We start from the raw sequence: 15,064 nt of genomic DNA, 5'->3' as shown, positions 1-15,064 counted from the left end.
CCGTTGTTTGCTATCCTTGCCAGCAGAGTGGTGAAATAGCGCTCCAGCGTCACACATTAATCCATTGGCCATTTTGTGATCAATCCAATATTTTCTCAGTCTGTTACGAAAGGGCTGGAGTGCAATTCGTTTAATGGAAAACGGTTTATCTCATTGTTCCTCCCACAAACGACTGATGAAAATTAAATATTCGCCCTTTAAATGAGCGAAAGGAATAATTTACAAACATGTTAATTGAACAGAAGACTCTCTGTTACTAGAATCACGTTACACATCACTGAAGCCAGCAAACTGAGCAGCAATATGGAGTCTCTCTCTTTGTTGCCATAGGTGAGCTCTCTCTATTGTCCAGGGCGAACTCATGTTTATGACTTTGTTACCATTTCTGATAAATCTCTTATCTCGTTCCAGCACCGCACACTGCCTGGTTAACTAATGCGTAAAGTAGTCACGCAATAGTACTACTGGCGCCACCCTGGCGCCCTCTATATTTAGCTCAAAACATACTGGCCACCCACCCTGTCCATGCACCAAACCTACCCAACAATTATTCACTGCACTTCCACCCCATCTAAAAGTTTTGTTATCTTTCCACATCTCTAAGAACAGTTCCCCAATTCTCATTTTGCTGTTATTTTGAGAAAATGTGCGTAGTACAATATTTATTTATTTACTTAATCTGATCAGACATTTGGCATTACAAAGTTTTCTTATGGAAGAACATAAACAGAGCTAACTTTCAACAGAACCTCCGAAAAACTTGACTTCCTGTAGCCTGAAGTTAGTACACAAAAGTCTCTCACAAAACGTAAATAGCGTGTTATTTATTTTCTCTATTCTTGCAAAAAACTTACTACCATTAAAAATATGCAGACATGCGTATCAGATGTATGTTGTGATTAGATACAGATATAAGAAACTGTCTGTCATATTGTAAAAACCCGTAAAAATAAATGATACGTCTTACTCCACTATCCACATGAATGCTAAACAAGTTCATTAGATAACAGCATCTGTAGTGATTAAGTAGTGCGTGGAAATCGAAATTTTGAGAACAACAGAGACGAAATTTTACAGGCTAGGCAGAATAAAACTTACCTGGATAATACAACGACGGAAAAAAATCGTAAAACCAAGGAGTTGGTGTACGGCGTAAACGAAAGTTTTTAAGCGTGTTTCTGCATATGAAAGATGATGTCTATTCAGATTTCGCGCCAGTCACATAAGAATGGCACTAGCAGAGCCATTATGGTGATGCAAATCAGGTTTGCTTTGAATACACGCTGTAACGGTCTTGAGCGTTAATTATCTTTGAGATTGGACGTGGTGAGTAGATGATAGTCAAGAATACCTTTAAGGCGACAAAAGCGCCGTTATTAACACCTCACTGAGTTTGAACGAGGTCATGTAATAGGGCTACGAGAAGCTGGATATTCCTGCTGCGATATCACAGACCGACTTGGGAGGAATGTAGTCATCGTACATGATTACTGGCAGGGGTGGTCACAGGAATATACGGTCGCAGGAAGACCCGGCTTCAGACGGCCATATGGCACTACCGAGAGGGAAGACCATCGTGTTCAGAGTATGGCTCTGGAGCATCTTGTTGCATCTTATGGCAGCAGCAGTATGAGAAGCAGTTGTCACCATAGTGACACAACGAGCTGTTATAAATCGGTTACTTCTATAACAGCTCCGAGCCGGTCGCCCTGTAGCGTGCATTCCACTGAAATCAAACCACTACCATTTGCTACTTCAGTGGTGTCAAGTGAGATCTCATTGGAGGGCAGGGTATATGTTGGATAGAACGAGATGGGGGCCTGCAACCGGCCTATCCATGAGTTACAAACACTGGAACTACACCTGGAGTTACGGTCTGGGGTGCTATTTTGTATGACAACAGGAGTCCTCTCGTGGTTATTCCATGCATCCTAACTGGAAATTTGTAAGTCAGTTTGATTGAACAGCTCTCAGCAAATGTTTTCCAACAGCATAACGCTGGCCCACATACCGCTGTTGTAACTCAGCATGCATTACAGAGTTTCGATATGTTGCCTTGGCCTACTCGATCACCAGATCTGTCTCCAATCGAGCATACATGGAACATCATCGGACGACAACCCCAGTGTCGGCCACAAACAGCATTAGCCGTCACTGTATTGACCGACCAAGTGCAACAGGCACAAAACTCCATCCCATAAACTGGCATCCAGCCTCTGTAGAACACGCTTGCATTCAACATTCACGCTTGCATTCAAGATTCTGGCGGATACACCGTTTATTAAAGCACCAACATTTCACTTTTTTCACTTTTGCAATGGCTTATCTCACGACTGCATTGATCTGTGATCTTGTACTGTTAATCTCTGAAATATTTTATCTAGATAAATATCATTACGATACATTAATTATTTTTTGGTGTTGAGATTTTTTCCCGTCAGTGCATTTCATGCACCTTATGACAGGCAACCTGGGTCAAATGATGTAAGTTGGGTTGCCAGTCTTAAAGTGCTCGCAAGAGCAGAGGAGTTTCATTTCGTCCAGTCTGTATATAAGTAACTATTCAGCTACAGTGGTAGTCTTTTTCTGTATTTTTACAACTGTATTCAGGCACTTTATTTTTCTTTTCAGGTTTCAAGTTTTGTGGTGTTTGTCACATATTGGTGCGTGGGCGTCGCATTACTCTTCTCTGCATACGTTTTCTTCATTCCTGGAAGGCCGTACAATGCACTTGAAGCAGCAATCTACGGTGCACTTAATCGTCCTGCTATGGCACTGCTGATTTGCATTTATGGATCATTTCCGGTCATTTCAAACTCAAGTAAGCTGCTTTATTTTCTTTGTGTACACATGTCAATATCAGTCACGATGTGTCTGTTTTGGTTGTGATAACTGCATTTCTAGTTATTATCATCGCGCCTTTCAATGGATACGTGAATGAACAAGAAAATTTCCCACACAGCTTGTATTTCTTAAGATGTCTCCTTATTACACAGCTAGTTGCGACTTAAAAAGCCATTTAATTGGATTTGTGCAGAGCAAGCTGCCATACACTTGAAAACTGGACTGAATTCAGTCGGAGATGTCTCTTTAAGCTGACTTTAGTTATCTTGCTGAGAAGAGGCCTTACTAAATACACTCTGAGTTGTAAAATGTCACCTGACTCAACAGATTTATGGCTGATGTGCTCACTATGAAGATGACTGGAGGCTTGCTTCTCCATCATGTAGTTAATGATACATGAGTTAACAGATAACATTATTGATGTACTGTATTTACCCGCGTTAGAAGATATGTTGATTGTTCACTGTTCTTCAAATATTTCTGTTCCTTCTGTCTACATGCGGAGAAGTTCGCATCAGCACACCTTCAGGAGGAGTGGGATGTTGAGATCACATAAATGAAGAGATTCCACTCTTCATTGACTTAAAATTAGACAATTTTCCAGCAAAATGCATTATAGTCCGTTGCTACACTCAAATAATGCTTTACCTTTAATCGTTCATTTACATTTCCTTATTTCGTAACTCTGCATTCTGAGACATATGTTCTTTAAAAGTGTTTGTTATATAATAACCTTATTTTCAAATATGTATACGAAGAAGTCCATTTTGGATAACTCTGCTTTCTTTTGCGAACAGAAAACATTGTTTTGAGCTTTCAGTTTTTTGTCTTACTTAAAAATTCTGTCTAGTTGATTATGGAGAGACGAGTCAGTAGCTCAACTATTAATACTTTTAAAAACGTGGTATACGGTTCGGTTATATAAAAATTTGCTGCTAACCTCAGCCAATATTCTAATGGTCCATTTTTGAAGACTGGAAGTGCTAGCTTTTCCTATTGCATTAATCTATACCCAGAAACCACCGCAAGGAACAGAGTAAACGAAGAAATACAGTTGAACTAAATAATCTAACTTTGTACATATTTGTGACAGATCTATAAGGTAATTATATACTAATGACATTTGCCTTGATATGAAATACGTAGAGTTTAACGTTTTCTGTAAGATCAAAGTGTTACCTTTTCTCTTGAAGCTGTGGTCGTGCTCTTAGTTTTCCTACATGAAGGAAAGTTTACTTTACTGGTCGTAAACAGTTTTTCCCTCTCTTTATATTTAGGTTACTTCTTCTCTTGATAACAGTTGTGTTGTACCACCTTCTTATTGTCAACAAGTAGAAATTTGTCTTCAAGCCTAATAATGTCTACAACAGTATAGTATTGATCCTAATATGAACAATTCAGAGTTACATTTATCAACATATTTCGCATGTGACACGTGTTTAACTAATAATTTGGTTATATTTGATGAGTGTTTCACTTTTACGCTTTATATCCTATTTCTTTTAAGTGAAGCTACTCGTTAGATACTCTCTTAGCGCTAGTTCTTCCGCTTGTCACTATAGTTTTTTATGGCCAGCTGTGTCAAATTACTTTGATGGGGCTGAAAACAATGTCGCTGTTGCTGTTGCCAAGTGCCTCAAGGACCGCTTTATGGACTTTGCTATTGACAGGTTTTGGGCTTATGGCACTGCAAGAATGAAATTACACTACGCTTACAAGGCTGTCTTTATTAAGATCATTCGTTGGTCTACTTGTCAGAATACAATGCATTTTATTATCCTTTTTGAAATAATGTCAGCAGAAATTTGTAAATTCTTATTCTCTCTCTCTTTCTCTCTCTGTAGTAGTGGCTCAATATCTGTGTTTCTGATACTCCAGTAAGTTTCGTCTGTAACTCCGTTGCTTTACAACAGTCCTACTAGAGTTACCTGAAAAAAAAAAAAATAAAACCATGCAGGTCCCCAGTCTACATGCCTGTTGGTTTCTCTTTTACTGTTTCCCATTCTACAACGTTTTAGTGGCTTTGTGTTTGGTATTGTTTGTGTTGGCACTGATCTATTTTTTACTGCTAGCAGTGCCACCACAAACTCATAACTCTACTTTGTTCCAGCGTTCTGTACTGCTGTGCTACACACACACACACACACACACACACACACACACACACACAGAATTTAAATTATTCACAGATACGTGTCTCTTGTTCTCTTGGCCACACAGTCGTTTCTGTAATTAAGAGAAAACCACCCAGTTTGTGGCGGAGAAACTTTCGTCGTCTCCAAGACGTCGAAGGTCTTCGACAGGGTCGCCTAAACAAAGACAATGTTAAAATCTATTACAAGAAGGGTGTTGAGCTGTGTCACTCAAATACAGCTATTACCTGGTTGCATTAAAACTATAAGCATTCGGTCCCTCACCGGTCTTCTGGCTGGTTTGATGCGGCCCGCCACGAATTCATCTCCAGTGCCAACCTGTTCATCTCAGAGTAGCACTTGCAACCTATGTCCTCAGTTATTTGCTGGATGTAGTCCAATCGCTGTCTCCCTCTACAGCTCCCTCTAGTAACATAGAAGTAATTCCCTGATATCTTAACAGATGTCCGTTAAGTCCGTGTTTCACTACCATACAACGCTGTGCGCAGAACCTCCTCATTCCTTACCTTATCAGTCCACCTAATTTTCAACATTCGCCTCCTGCACCACATCTCAAGTGCTTCGATTCTATTCTGTTCCTGTTTTTCCACAGTCCGCGTTTCACTACCATACAACACTGTGCTCCAGATGTCTTCCTCAAATTAAGGCTTATGTCTGATACTAGCAGACTAATCTTGGCCAGGAATGCCCTTTTTGCCACGCGTAGTCTGCTTTTGATGTCCTTTCTCCGATCGTCTTTGCCTATTTTACTGCCTAGGTAGGACAATTCCTTAACCTCATCTACTTCGTGACCATCAATCCTGGTGTTAAGTTTCTCGCTGTTCTCATCTCTGCTACTTCTCATTACTTTCGTCTTTCTTTGACTTACTCTCAATCCATATTCTGTACTCATTAGATTGTTAATACCACTCAGAATATCAGGTAATTCTTCTTCACTTTCATTCAGGATAGCAACGTCATCAGTGAATCGTATCGTTGATATCCTTTCACCTTGAATTTTAATTCCACTACTGAACCTTGCTTTTATTTCCATCATTGCTTCTTCGATATGCAGACTAAACAGTAGGAGGGAAAGACTATATCCCTGTCTTACACCCTTTTTACTCCGAACACTTCGTCGTTGGTCGCCCACTCTTATTATTCCCTCTTGGCTTTTGTACATATTGTTCATTACCCATCTCTTCCTATAGCGTACCCCTATTTCCTCACAATTTCGAACATCTTACACCATTTTACACTGTCGAACGATTTTTCCAGGCCGACAAATCCTGTGAACGTGTCTTGATTTTTCTTCAGTCTTGTTTCCACTATCAACCTCAACGTCAGAACTGCCTCTCTCGTGCTTTTACCTTCCCTAAAGCCAAACTGAACGTCATCTAGCACATCCTCAATTATATTTTCCTTTCTTCTGTATGTTATTCCTGTCAGCAATTTTGATGCATGAGCTGTTAAGCTGATTGTGCGATAATTCTCGCATTAGTCAGCTCTTTCAGTCTTCGGAATTGTGTGGATGATATTTTTCCGCAAGTCAGATGGTATGTTGCCAGTCTCATACATTCTGCATACTAAGATGAATAGTCGTTTTGTTGCCACTTCCCGCAATGATTTTAGAAATTCTGATGGAATAGTATCTATCCCTTCTGCCCTATTTGATCTTAAGTCTTCCAAAACTCTCTTGAATGCTGATTCTACTACTGGACCCCCTATCTCTTCTAAATCGGCCCTGTTTCTTCTTCTCCTTCATAGAGGCCTTCAATGTACTCTTTCCACCTATCTGGCCTGTCCTCTGCATTTAACGGAGGAATTACCCTTGCACTCGTAATGTAACCACCCGTGCTTTTAATGTCACCGAAGATTATTTTGACTGTCCTGTATGCTGAGTCAGTCCCTCCGACAGTCATTAGTCATTTCTTTTTCGATTTCTTCACATTTTTCATGCAGCCATTTCGACTTAGTTTCCCTGCACTTCCTATTTATTTTATTCCTCAGTGACTTGTATTTCTGCATTCCTGAATTCCTCTAAACATTTTTGTACTTCCTCTTTTCATCGATGAAGTGAAGTATTTCTTCTGTTGCCCATGGTTTCTTCGCAGTTACCCTCTTTGTACCTATATATTTCCTTTCAACTTCTGTGATTGTTCTTTTAAGAGATGTCCATTCCTTTCCAACTGCACTGCCTACTGAGCTATTCCTTATTGCTGTATCTACAGCCTTAGAGAAATTCAAGCATATCTCGTCATCCTTTGCACTTCTATATCCCATATCTTTGTGTATTGATTCTTCCTGAGTAATCTGTCGAAATTCAGCCAACTCTTCAACACTACTATATTGCGAGCTGATTCTATGTCTGCTCTTGGGCACACCTTACAATCGAGTATCTGATTTCGGATATCTCTGTCTGACCATGATGTAATGTAAAAGAAATCTTCCCATATCACCCGGTCTTTTCCAAGTATGCCTGCTCCCCTTGTGATTCTTGAACAGAGTATTCGCTATTACTAGCTGAAATTTAATACAAAACTCAATTAGTCTTTCCAATTAGTTTTTCTCCTCTCTCACTCCCTGTCGTAAGCCCATATTCTCCTATAACCTTTTTTTCTATTCCTTCTTCTACAACTGCATTCCAGTCCACCATGACTACTAGATTTTCATTTCCCTTTATGTACTGCATTATTCTTTCAGTATCCCCATCGAACCACAATCATACTATCTCTCTACCATTCCATTCCTGAACAGCGCGCGGGAAAAAAGAACACCTAAACCTTTCTGTTAGAGCTCTGATTTCTCTTATTTTATTTTGATGATCATTCCTACTTATATAGGTTGGGCTCAACAAAATATTTTCGCATTCGGAAGAGAAAGTTGATGACTGAAATTTTGTAAATAGATCTCGCCGCGACGAAAAACGTCTTTGCTTTAATGACTTCCATCCCAACTCGCGTATCATATCTGCCACACTCTCTTCGGTATTACGTGATAATACAAGACGAGCTGCCCTTTTTTGCACCCTTTCGATGTCCTCCGTCAATCCCACCTGGTAAGGATCCCACACCGCGCAGCAATATTCTAACAGAGGACGAACGAGTGTAGTGTAAGCTGTCTCTTTAGTGGACTTGTTGCATCTTCTAAGTGTCCTGCCAATGAAAAGCAACCTTTGGCTCGCCTTCCCCACAATATTATCTATGTGGTCTTTTCAGCTGAAGTTGTTCGTAATTTTAACACCCAGGTACTTAGTTGAATTGAGAGCCTTGAGAATTGTACTATTTATCGAGTAATCGAATTCCAACGGATTTCTTTTGGAACTCATGTGGATCACCTCACATTTTTCGTTATTTAGCGTGAACTGCCACCTGCCACACCATACAGCAATCTTTTCTAAATCGCTTTGCAACTGATACTGGTCTTCGGATGACCTTACTAGACGGTAAATTACAGCATCATCTGCGAACAACCTAAGAGAACTGCTCAGATTGTCACCCAGGTCATTAATATAGATCAGGAACAACAGAGGTCCCAGGACACTTCCCTGGGGAACACCTGATATCACTTCAGTTTTACTCGATGATTTGCCGTCTATTACTACGAACTGCGACCTTCCTGACAGGAAATCACGAATCCACTCGCACAACTGAGACGATACCCCATAGGCCCGCAGCTTGATTAGAAGTCGCTTGTGAGGAACGGTGTCAAAAGCTTTCCGGAAATCTAGAAATACGGAATCAACTTGAGATCCCCTGTCGATAGCGGCCATTACTTCGTGCGAATAAAGAGCTAGCTGCGTTGCACAAGAACGATGTTTTCTGAAACCATGCTGATTACGTATCAATAGATCGTTCCCGTCGAGGTGATTCATAATGTTTGAATACAGCATATGCTCCAAAACCCTACTGCAAACCGACATCAAAGATATAGGTCTGTAGTTCGATGGATTACTCCTACTACCCTTCTTAAACACTGGTGCGACCTGCGCAACTTTCCAATCTGTAGGTACAGATCTATCGGTGAGCGAGCGGTTGTATATGATTGCTAGGTAGGGAGCTATTGTATCAGCGTAATCTGAAAGGAACCTAATCGGTATACAATCTGGACCTGAAGACTTGCTCGTATCAAGCGATTTGAGTTGCTTCGCAACCCCTAAGGTATCTACTTCTAAGAAACTCATGCTAGCAGCTGTTCGTGTTTCAAATTCTGGAATATACCATTCGTCTTCCCTGGTGAAGGAATTTCGGAAAACTGCGTTCAATAACTCCTCTTTAGCGGCACAGTCGTCGGTAACGGTACCATCGGCACTGCGCAGCGAAGGTATTGACTGCGTCTTGCCGCTTGTGTACTTTACATACGACCAGAATTTCTTCGAATTTTCTACCAAATTTCGAGACAACGTTTCGTTGTGGAACCTATTAAAGGCATCTCGCATTGAAGTCCGTGCCAAATTTCGCGTGTCTGTAAATTTTAGCCAATCTTCGGGATTTCGCATTCTCCTGAACTTCGCATGCTTTTTTCGTTGCCTCTGCAACAGCGTTCGGACCTGTTTTGTGTACCATGGGGGATCAGTTCCATCTCTTACCAATTTATGAGGTATGAATCTCTCAATTGCTGCTGCTACTATATCTTTGAATTTGAGCCACATCTCGTGTACATTTGCATAGTCAGTTCGGAAGGAATGGAGATTGTCTCTTAGGAAGGCTTCTAGTGACACTTTATCCGCTTTTTTAAATAAAATTATTTTGCGTTTGTTTCTGGTGGATTTGGAAGAAACGGTATTGAGCCTAGCTACAACGACCTTGTGATCACTAATCCCTGTATCAGTCATCATGCTCTCTATTAGCTCTGGATTGTTTGTGGCTAAGAGGTCAAGTGTGTTTTCGCAACCATTTACAATTCGCGTGGGTTCGTGGACTAACTGCTCGAAATAATTTTCGGAGAAAGCATTTAGGACTATCTCGGAAGATGTTTTCTGCCTACCACCGGTTTTGAACCAGTATTTTTGCCAACATATCGATGGAAGGTTGAAGTCCCCACCAACCATAACCATATGAGTGGGATATTTATTTGTTACGAGACTCAAATTTTCTCTGAACAGTTCAGCAACAATATCATCGGAGTCTGGGGGTCGGTGTAAGGAGCCAATTATTAACTTAGTTCGGGTGTTAAGTATAACCTCCACCCATACCAATTCGCACGGAGTATCTACTTCGACTTCACAACAAGGTAAACCACTACTGACAGACACAAACACTCCACCACCAATTCTGCCTAATCTATCTTTCCTGAACACCGTCTGAGACTTCGTAAAAATTTCTGCATAACTTATTTCAGGCTTTAGCCAGCTTTCTGTACCTATAACGATTTCAGCTTCTGTGCTTCCTATTAGCGCTTGAAGCTCAGGGACTTTCCCAGCACAACTACAACAATTTACAACTACAATTCCGACTGTTCCTTGATCCAAGCACGTCCTGTATTTGCCATGCACCCTTTGAGATTGCAGCCCATCCCGTACTTTCCCGAGGCCTTCTAACCTAAAAAACCGGCCAGTCCACGCCACACAGCCTCCGCTACCCGTGTAGCCGCCAGCCGAGTGTAGTGAACTCCTGACCTATTCAGCGGAACCCGAAACCTCACCACCCTATGGCGCAAGTCAAGGAATCTACAGCCAACACGGTCGTAAAACCGTCTGAGCCTCTGATTCAGACCCTCTACCCGGCTCTGCACCAAAGGTCCGCAGTCGGTTCTGTCAACGATGCTGCAGATGGTGAGCTCTGCCTTCATCTCGTAATCAAGACCGGCAGCCTTCACCAAGTCAGATAGCCGCTGGAATCCAGAGAGAATTAGTCAGATCCAAAGCGACACACGTCATTAGTGCCGACATGTGCCACCACCTGCAGCTGGCTGCACCCTGTGCTCTTCATGGCGTCCAGAAGGACCCTTTTCACATCAGGAATGACTCCACCCGGAATGCACACTGAGTGCACACTGAATTTCTTCCCTTCCGTAGCCGCCATATCCCTAAGGGGCCCCATTACGAGCCTAACATTGGAGCTCTTAACTACCAATAAGCCCACCCTCTGCGATTGCCCGGACCTTGAAGGCTGAGAATCATCCTCTGAAACAGGACAGGCAGCTGCAACTGGCTCAGCCAGAGACAGTACCTGAAACCTGTTTGTCAGACGCACCGAGGAGGCTTTCTGATCAGCCTCCGGGGACGTCTTTCGCTTTGCTGTCGATTCTAACAAGAACAACCCTACCACTGAAGTGTTCACTGTAACACACTCTTTGCCCTACCTTTCTATTCATAACAAATCCTACTCCCGTTATACCACTTTCTTCTGCTGTTGACATTACCCTATACTCAGCCGACCAGAAATCCTTGTCTTCCTTCCATTTCTGTTCACTGACCCTACTATATCTAGAATGAGCCTTTGCATTTCCCTTTTCAGATTTTCTAGCATCCCTACCACAGTCAGTGTTCTGACATTCCACGCGCCGACTTGTAGAACGTTATCCTTACGATGATTATTCAATCTTTTTCTTATGGTCACCTCCCCTTTGGCATTACCCTCCCGGAGATCCGAATGGGGGACTATTCCGGAATCTTTTGCCGATGGAGAGATCATGATGACACTTTTTTAAATTACAGGCCACATGTCCTGTGGAAACGCGCTATTCATCTTTAATACAGTTGTTTCCATTGCCTTCTCCATCCTCATTCTGTTGACCATTGCTGATTCTCCCGCCTTTTGGGGCAGATTCGCACCCCTAAGACAAGAGAGTGCCCTGAACCTCTGTCCGCTCATCCGCCCTCTTTGACAAGGCCGTTGGCAGAATGAGGGTGATATCTTATGCCGGAAGTCTTCGGCTCTCAGTGTTATTTGTTAATCAAAATTCAAGCGGTGGCGGGTTTTGGACCGAGGACGGGATACGTTTCGATTACTAATCAAGGTCCCTACTCCTAGACCACGGGTTCGAACCTACCGGTAAAAGATCTAGTAGCCCGCCTCTGAATTACTTCGATGTCTTCCTTTAATCCGACCTGGTGCGGATCCCAAACACTGAAGCAGTACTCAACAATAAGTCACACCAGGGCCCTGTGTACGGTCTCCTTTACAGATGAACCACACTTTCTAAAATTCTCCCAATAAACCGAAGTCGACCATGCGATTTTCCTACAACAGTCCCCATATGCTCTCTCCATTTCAAATGTCTTTGCAACGTTACTCCCGGATATATAACCGACATGACTGTGTCAAGCAGACACTATATTCGAACATTACGGATTTATTTCTCCTACTCATCCACATTAACTTTGGTTGTTCCATATTTAGAGCTAGCTGCCATTCATCACACCAATTAGAAAATTTTTCTAAGTCGTCTTGTATCCTCCTAAAGTCACTCCAACTTCGACACCTTACCGTATAACACAGCATCACCAGCAAACAGCCACAGACTGCAGCCCACCCAGTCCGCCAAATCATTTGTGTATACAGACAACAACAGGAGTTCTATCACACTTCCCTGGTACACTCCTGACGATACCCTAGTCTATGCAGAACACTCGCCGTCGAAGACAACGTACTGCATTCAATAACTTAAGAAGTCTTCGCGCCACTCTCATATCTGTGAACCTATGGCATATGCTTGTACCTTCTTTAACAGCTAGTCTGTTAACTGTGATTACGTATCCCCTTTCTTACCAATCTAGAACCTTTTTTATCCTTTCACTACAGTAATGTATATTCTCTCAGTAAATCTTTTTCAGAAGGCATATCGTCTGTAGGTACGTCTTTCTCAAAATTCATACGTCAGCTTCAGTTGCTTTTCTCGATATAAAGTTCATTTCCATTTCTCTTAGATTCTTAAGAGTATGACTTGGCAGTGAAAACGTACAAACTGTCTCATGTTTCGCGAATAGTCTCGTTATATCTGCACTGACAGTGTTGCTCCTCTGTTTCAGAGATTATACTTAACTTTCTGTCGGCGAAAATATTTGTTATCCTCGGTCGGCTCTCATTCGCCGCATACCTGATCCACACCATACCGCAGATCTACGACCAGGGCAGTCTGCGCCAGCCACGACATATTGACGCATATTCTGGGGTAAGTTTCTTAAAATGAATAACTAAATGGTTTTCTGAAACAGGAATTATAGCAAGCATGTCAATAGATAGCATACTAGCGTCTATTACCTGAATGATTAGAACGAACGTATATTCCAAACAATAAGCAGTGAGTGCCATTAAGTTTATTTATTAACTAGAAAAACCGGCAATGCTTCGTAATTGCTATATATGTATGGGAAATGCGTATACATCCCAAATTCCTTTCTTCCCCTCTCTCTGTCCGTCTCTTCGTCCCCCCTCTCTCACCGATTATCTTCTCTTCCGCCCCATCTCTCTGTGCATAACCTCCTCCCCACTCTCCCGTGCGGTAGCGTTCTCGTTTCCCGCGCCCGGGTTCGATTCCCGGCGGGGTCAGGGATTTTCTCTGCCTCGTGATGACTGGGTGTCGTGTGGTGTCCTTAGGTTAGTTAGGTTTAAGTAGTTATAAGTTCTAGGGGACTGATGACCATAGCTGTTAAGTCCCGTAGTGCTCAGAGCCATGTGAACTAACCCACTCTCCCTGTCCACATCATCCTCCCCCCCCCCCCCTCCATGTTCATTGCCGTCTGAATGTTTAACAGTGCATCTGTCAAGACCATTTCTAGATATGTGGTAACTACGTTCCCGTTTATATATTACATATACATGTATACAGTATATATATTACACAAATGTATAGCCTATGTCCATCCTAACGTTCATTAGAGGGCGGTGTAAAATTTATGCTAATATATACATATTAACTGTCAAACTGATTTTTTTCTGTTTTGAAAACACGTTACAGCAGAACTGTCAAATTGAACGTGTTTTTTTTTTCTTTTTCGTTCCACAGATAGCACTGCCATCGACAATTACGGACACAAAAAGCCAAATCGGTCGAGCCGTTCCTAGGTTTTACAATTGATTTTAATTTTCCACTTTTCCGATGGATTTTTCAAAAATTACCTTTCAAAAAAACCTTGGCCTGATAATTAAGAACACAAAAAAGACAAAAATCAACAAAATCTGTCGAGCCGTTCTTCGTTGATGATATGTGATACATGCACCAAACGATTTTTATTTATATAGATTACACTCAGGTGACAATAGTCATGGGATACCTCCTTTTCCCTGGCGTAGTGCAGCAGCTGGATGTGGCACGGACTCAGCAAATCGTTGGAAGGCACCTGCAGAAATAATGAACCTTGCAGCCTCTATAGCCGTCTATAATTGCGAAAGTGTTGCCAGTGCAAGATTTTGTACATGAACTCACCTCTCGATTATGTCCTATAAATGTTCGATGAGAGTCATATCGGGCGATCTGGGTGGCCATATCATTTGCACAACTGTCAAGAATGTTCTTCAAACCAGCTGTGAACAACTGTGGTCCGGTGACATGCCGCATTGTCATTTAAAATAATTCCATCGTTGTTTGAGAATATGAAGTCTGTGAATGGCTGCAAATGGTCTCCAAAAAGGCGAACATAACCACTCCCAGTCAATGATTGGTTCCATTGGACTATAGGACCCAATCCATTCCATTTAAGCCGGTCCACACCAATATGTAGCCACCATCAACTTGCACAGTGCCTTTTCATCAATTTGGATCCATCGCTTCGTGGGGTCTCCGCCACACTTAACCCTACTATCAGCTCTTACCAAGTGAAATTGGGAGGCATCTGACCACGCCACGGTTTTCCAGTCCTATCGATATGATCACGAGCCCAGAAGAGGCGCTGCAAGCGATGTCGTGCTGTTACGAAAGGCACTCGCGTCTGTCGTCTGATGTCAAAGCCAATGAAAGCCAGATTTCGTCGCACTTTCCTACCGGATACGTTCGTCGTACGTCCCATATTGGTTTCCGCGCTAATTTCACGCTGTGTTGCTTGTCTGTTGGCACTGACAACTCTACTTAAACGCCGCTGCTTACCGATGTTACGTGAAGGCCGTCGGCCACTGTGAAATTTGGTATTCTTGGCACACTGTTGACAC

At 42.2% G+C, this 15,064-nt stretch overlaps 1 protein-coding gene across 1 annotated transcript in view; it reads left to right on the top strand.

Annotated features, from left to right (window-relative positions):
- Window positions 1–15,064, top strand: part of LOC124775081 (nose resistant to fluoxetine protein 6-like) — a 365,609-nt gene that overhangs the window by 339,421 nt on the left and 11,124 nt on the right. Inside the window, exons 11-12 of the mRNA XM_047249887.1 lie at window positions 2,632–2,821; window positions 12,949–13,091. Coding sequence (XP_047105843.1) covers window positions 2,632–2,821; window positions 12,949–13,091 — 333 coding nt within the window. The remainder of the gene's footprint in view (window positions 1–2,631; window positions 2,822–12,948; window positions 13,092–15,064) is intronic.

Source organism: Schistocerca piceifrons, chromosome 2, assembly GCF_021461385.2.
Source record: "Schistocerca piceifrons isolate TAMUIC-IGC-003096 chromosome 2, iqSchPice1.1, whole genome shotgun sequence".
Classification (NCBI taxonomy): Eukaryota; Metazoa; Arthropoda; class Insecta; order Orthoptera; family Acrididae; genus Schistocerca; species Schistocerca piceifrons.
Note: the sequence above shows the minus strand (reverse complement) of the source record. Positions and strands in the feature narration are given on the sequence as shown.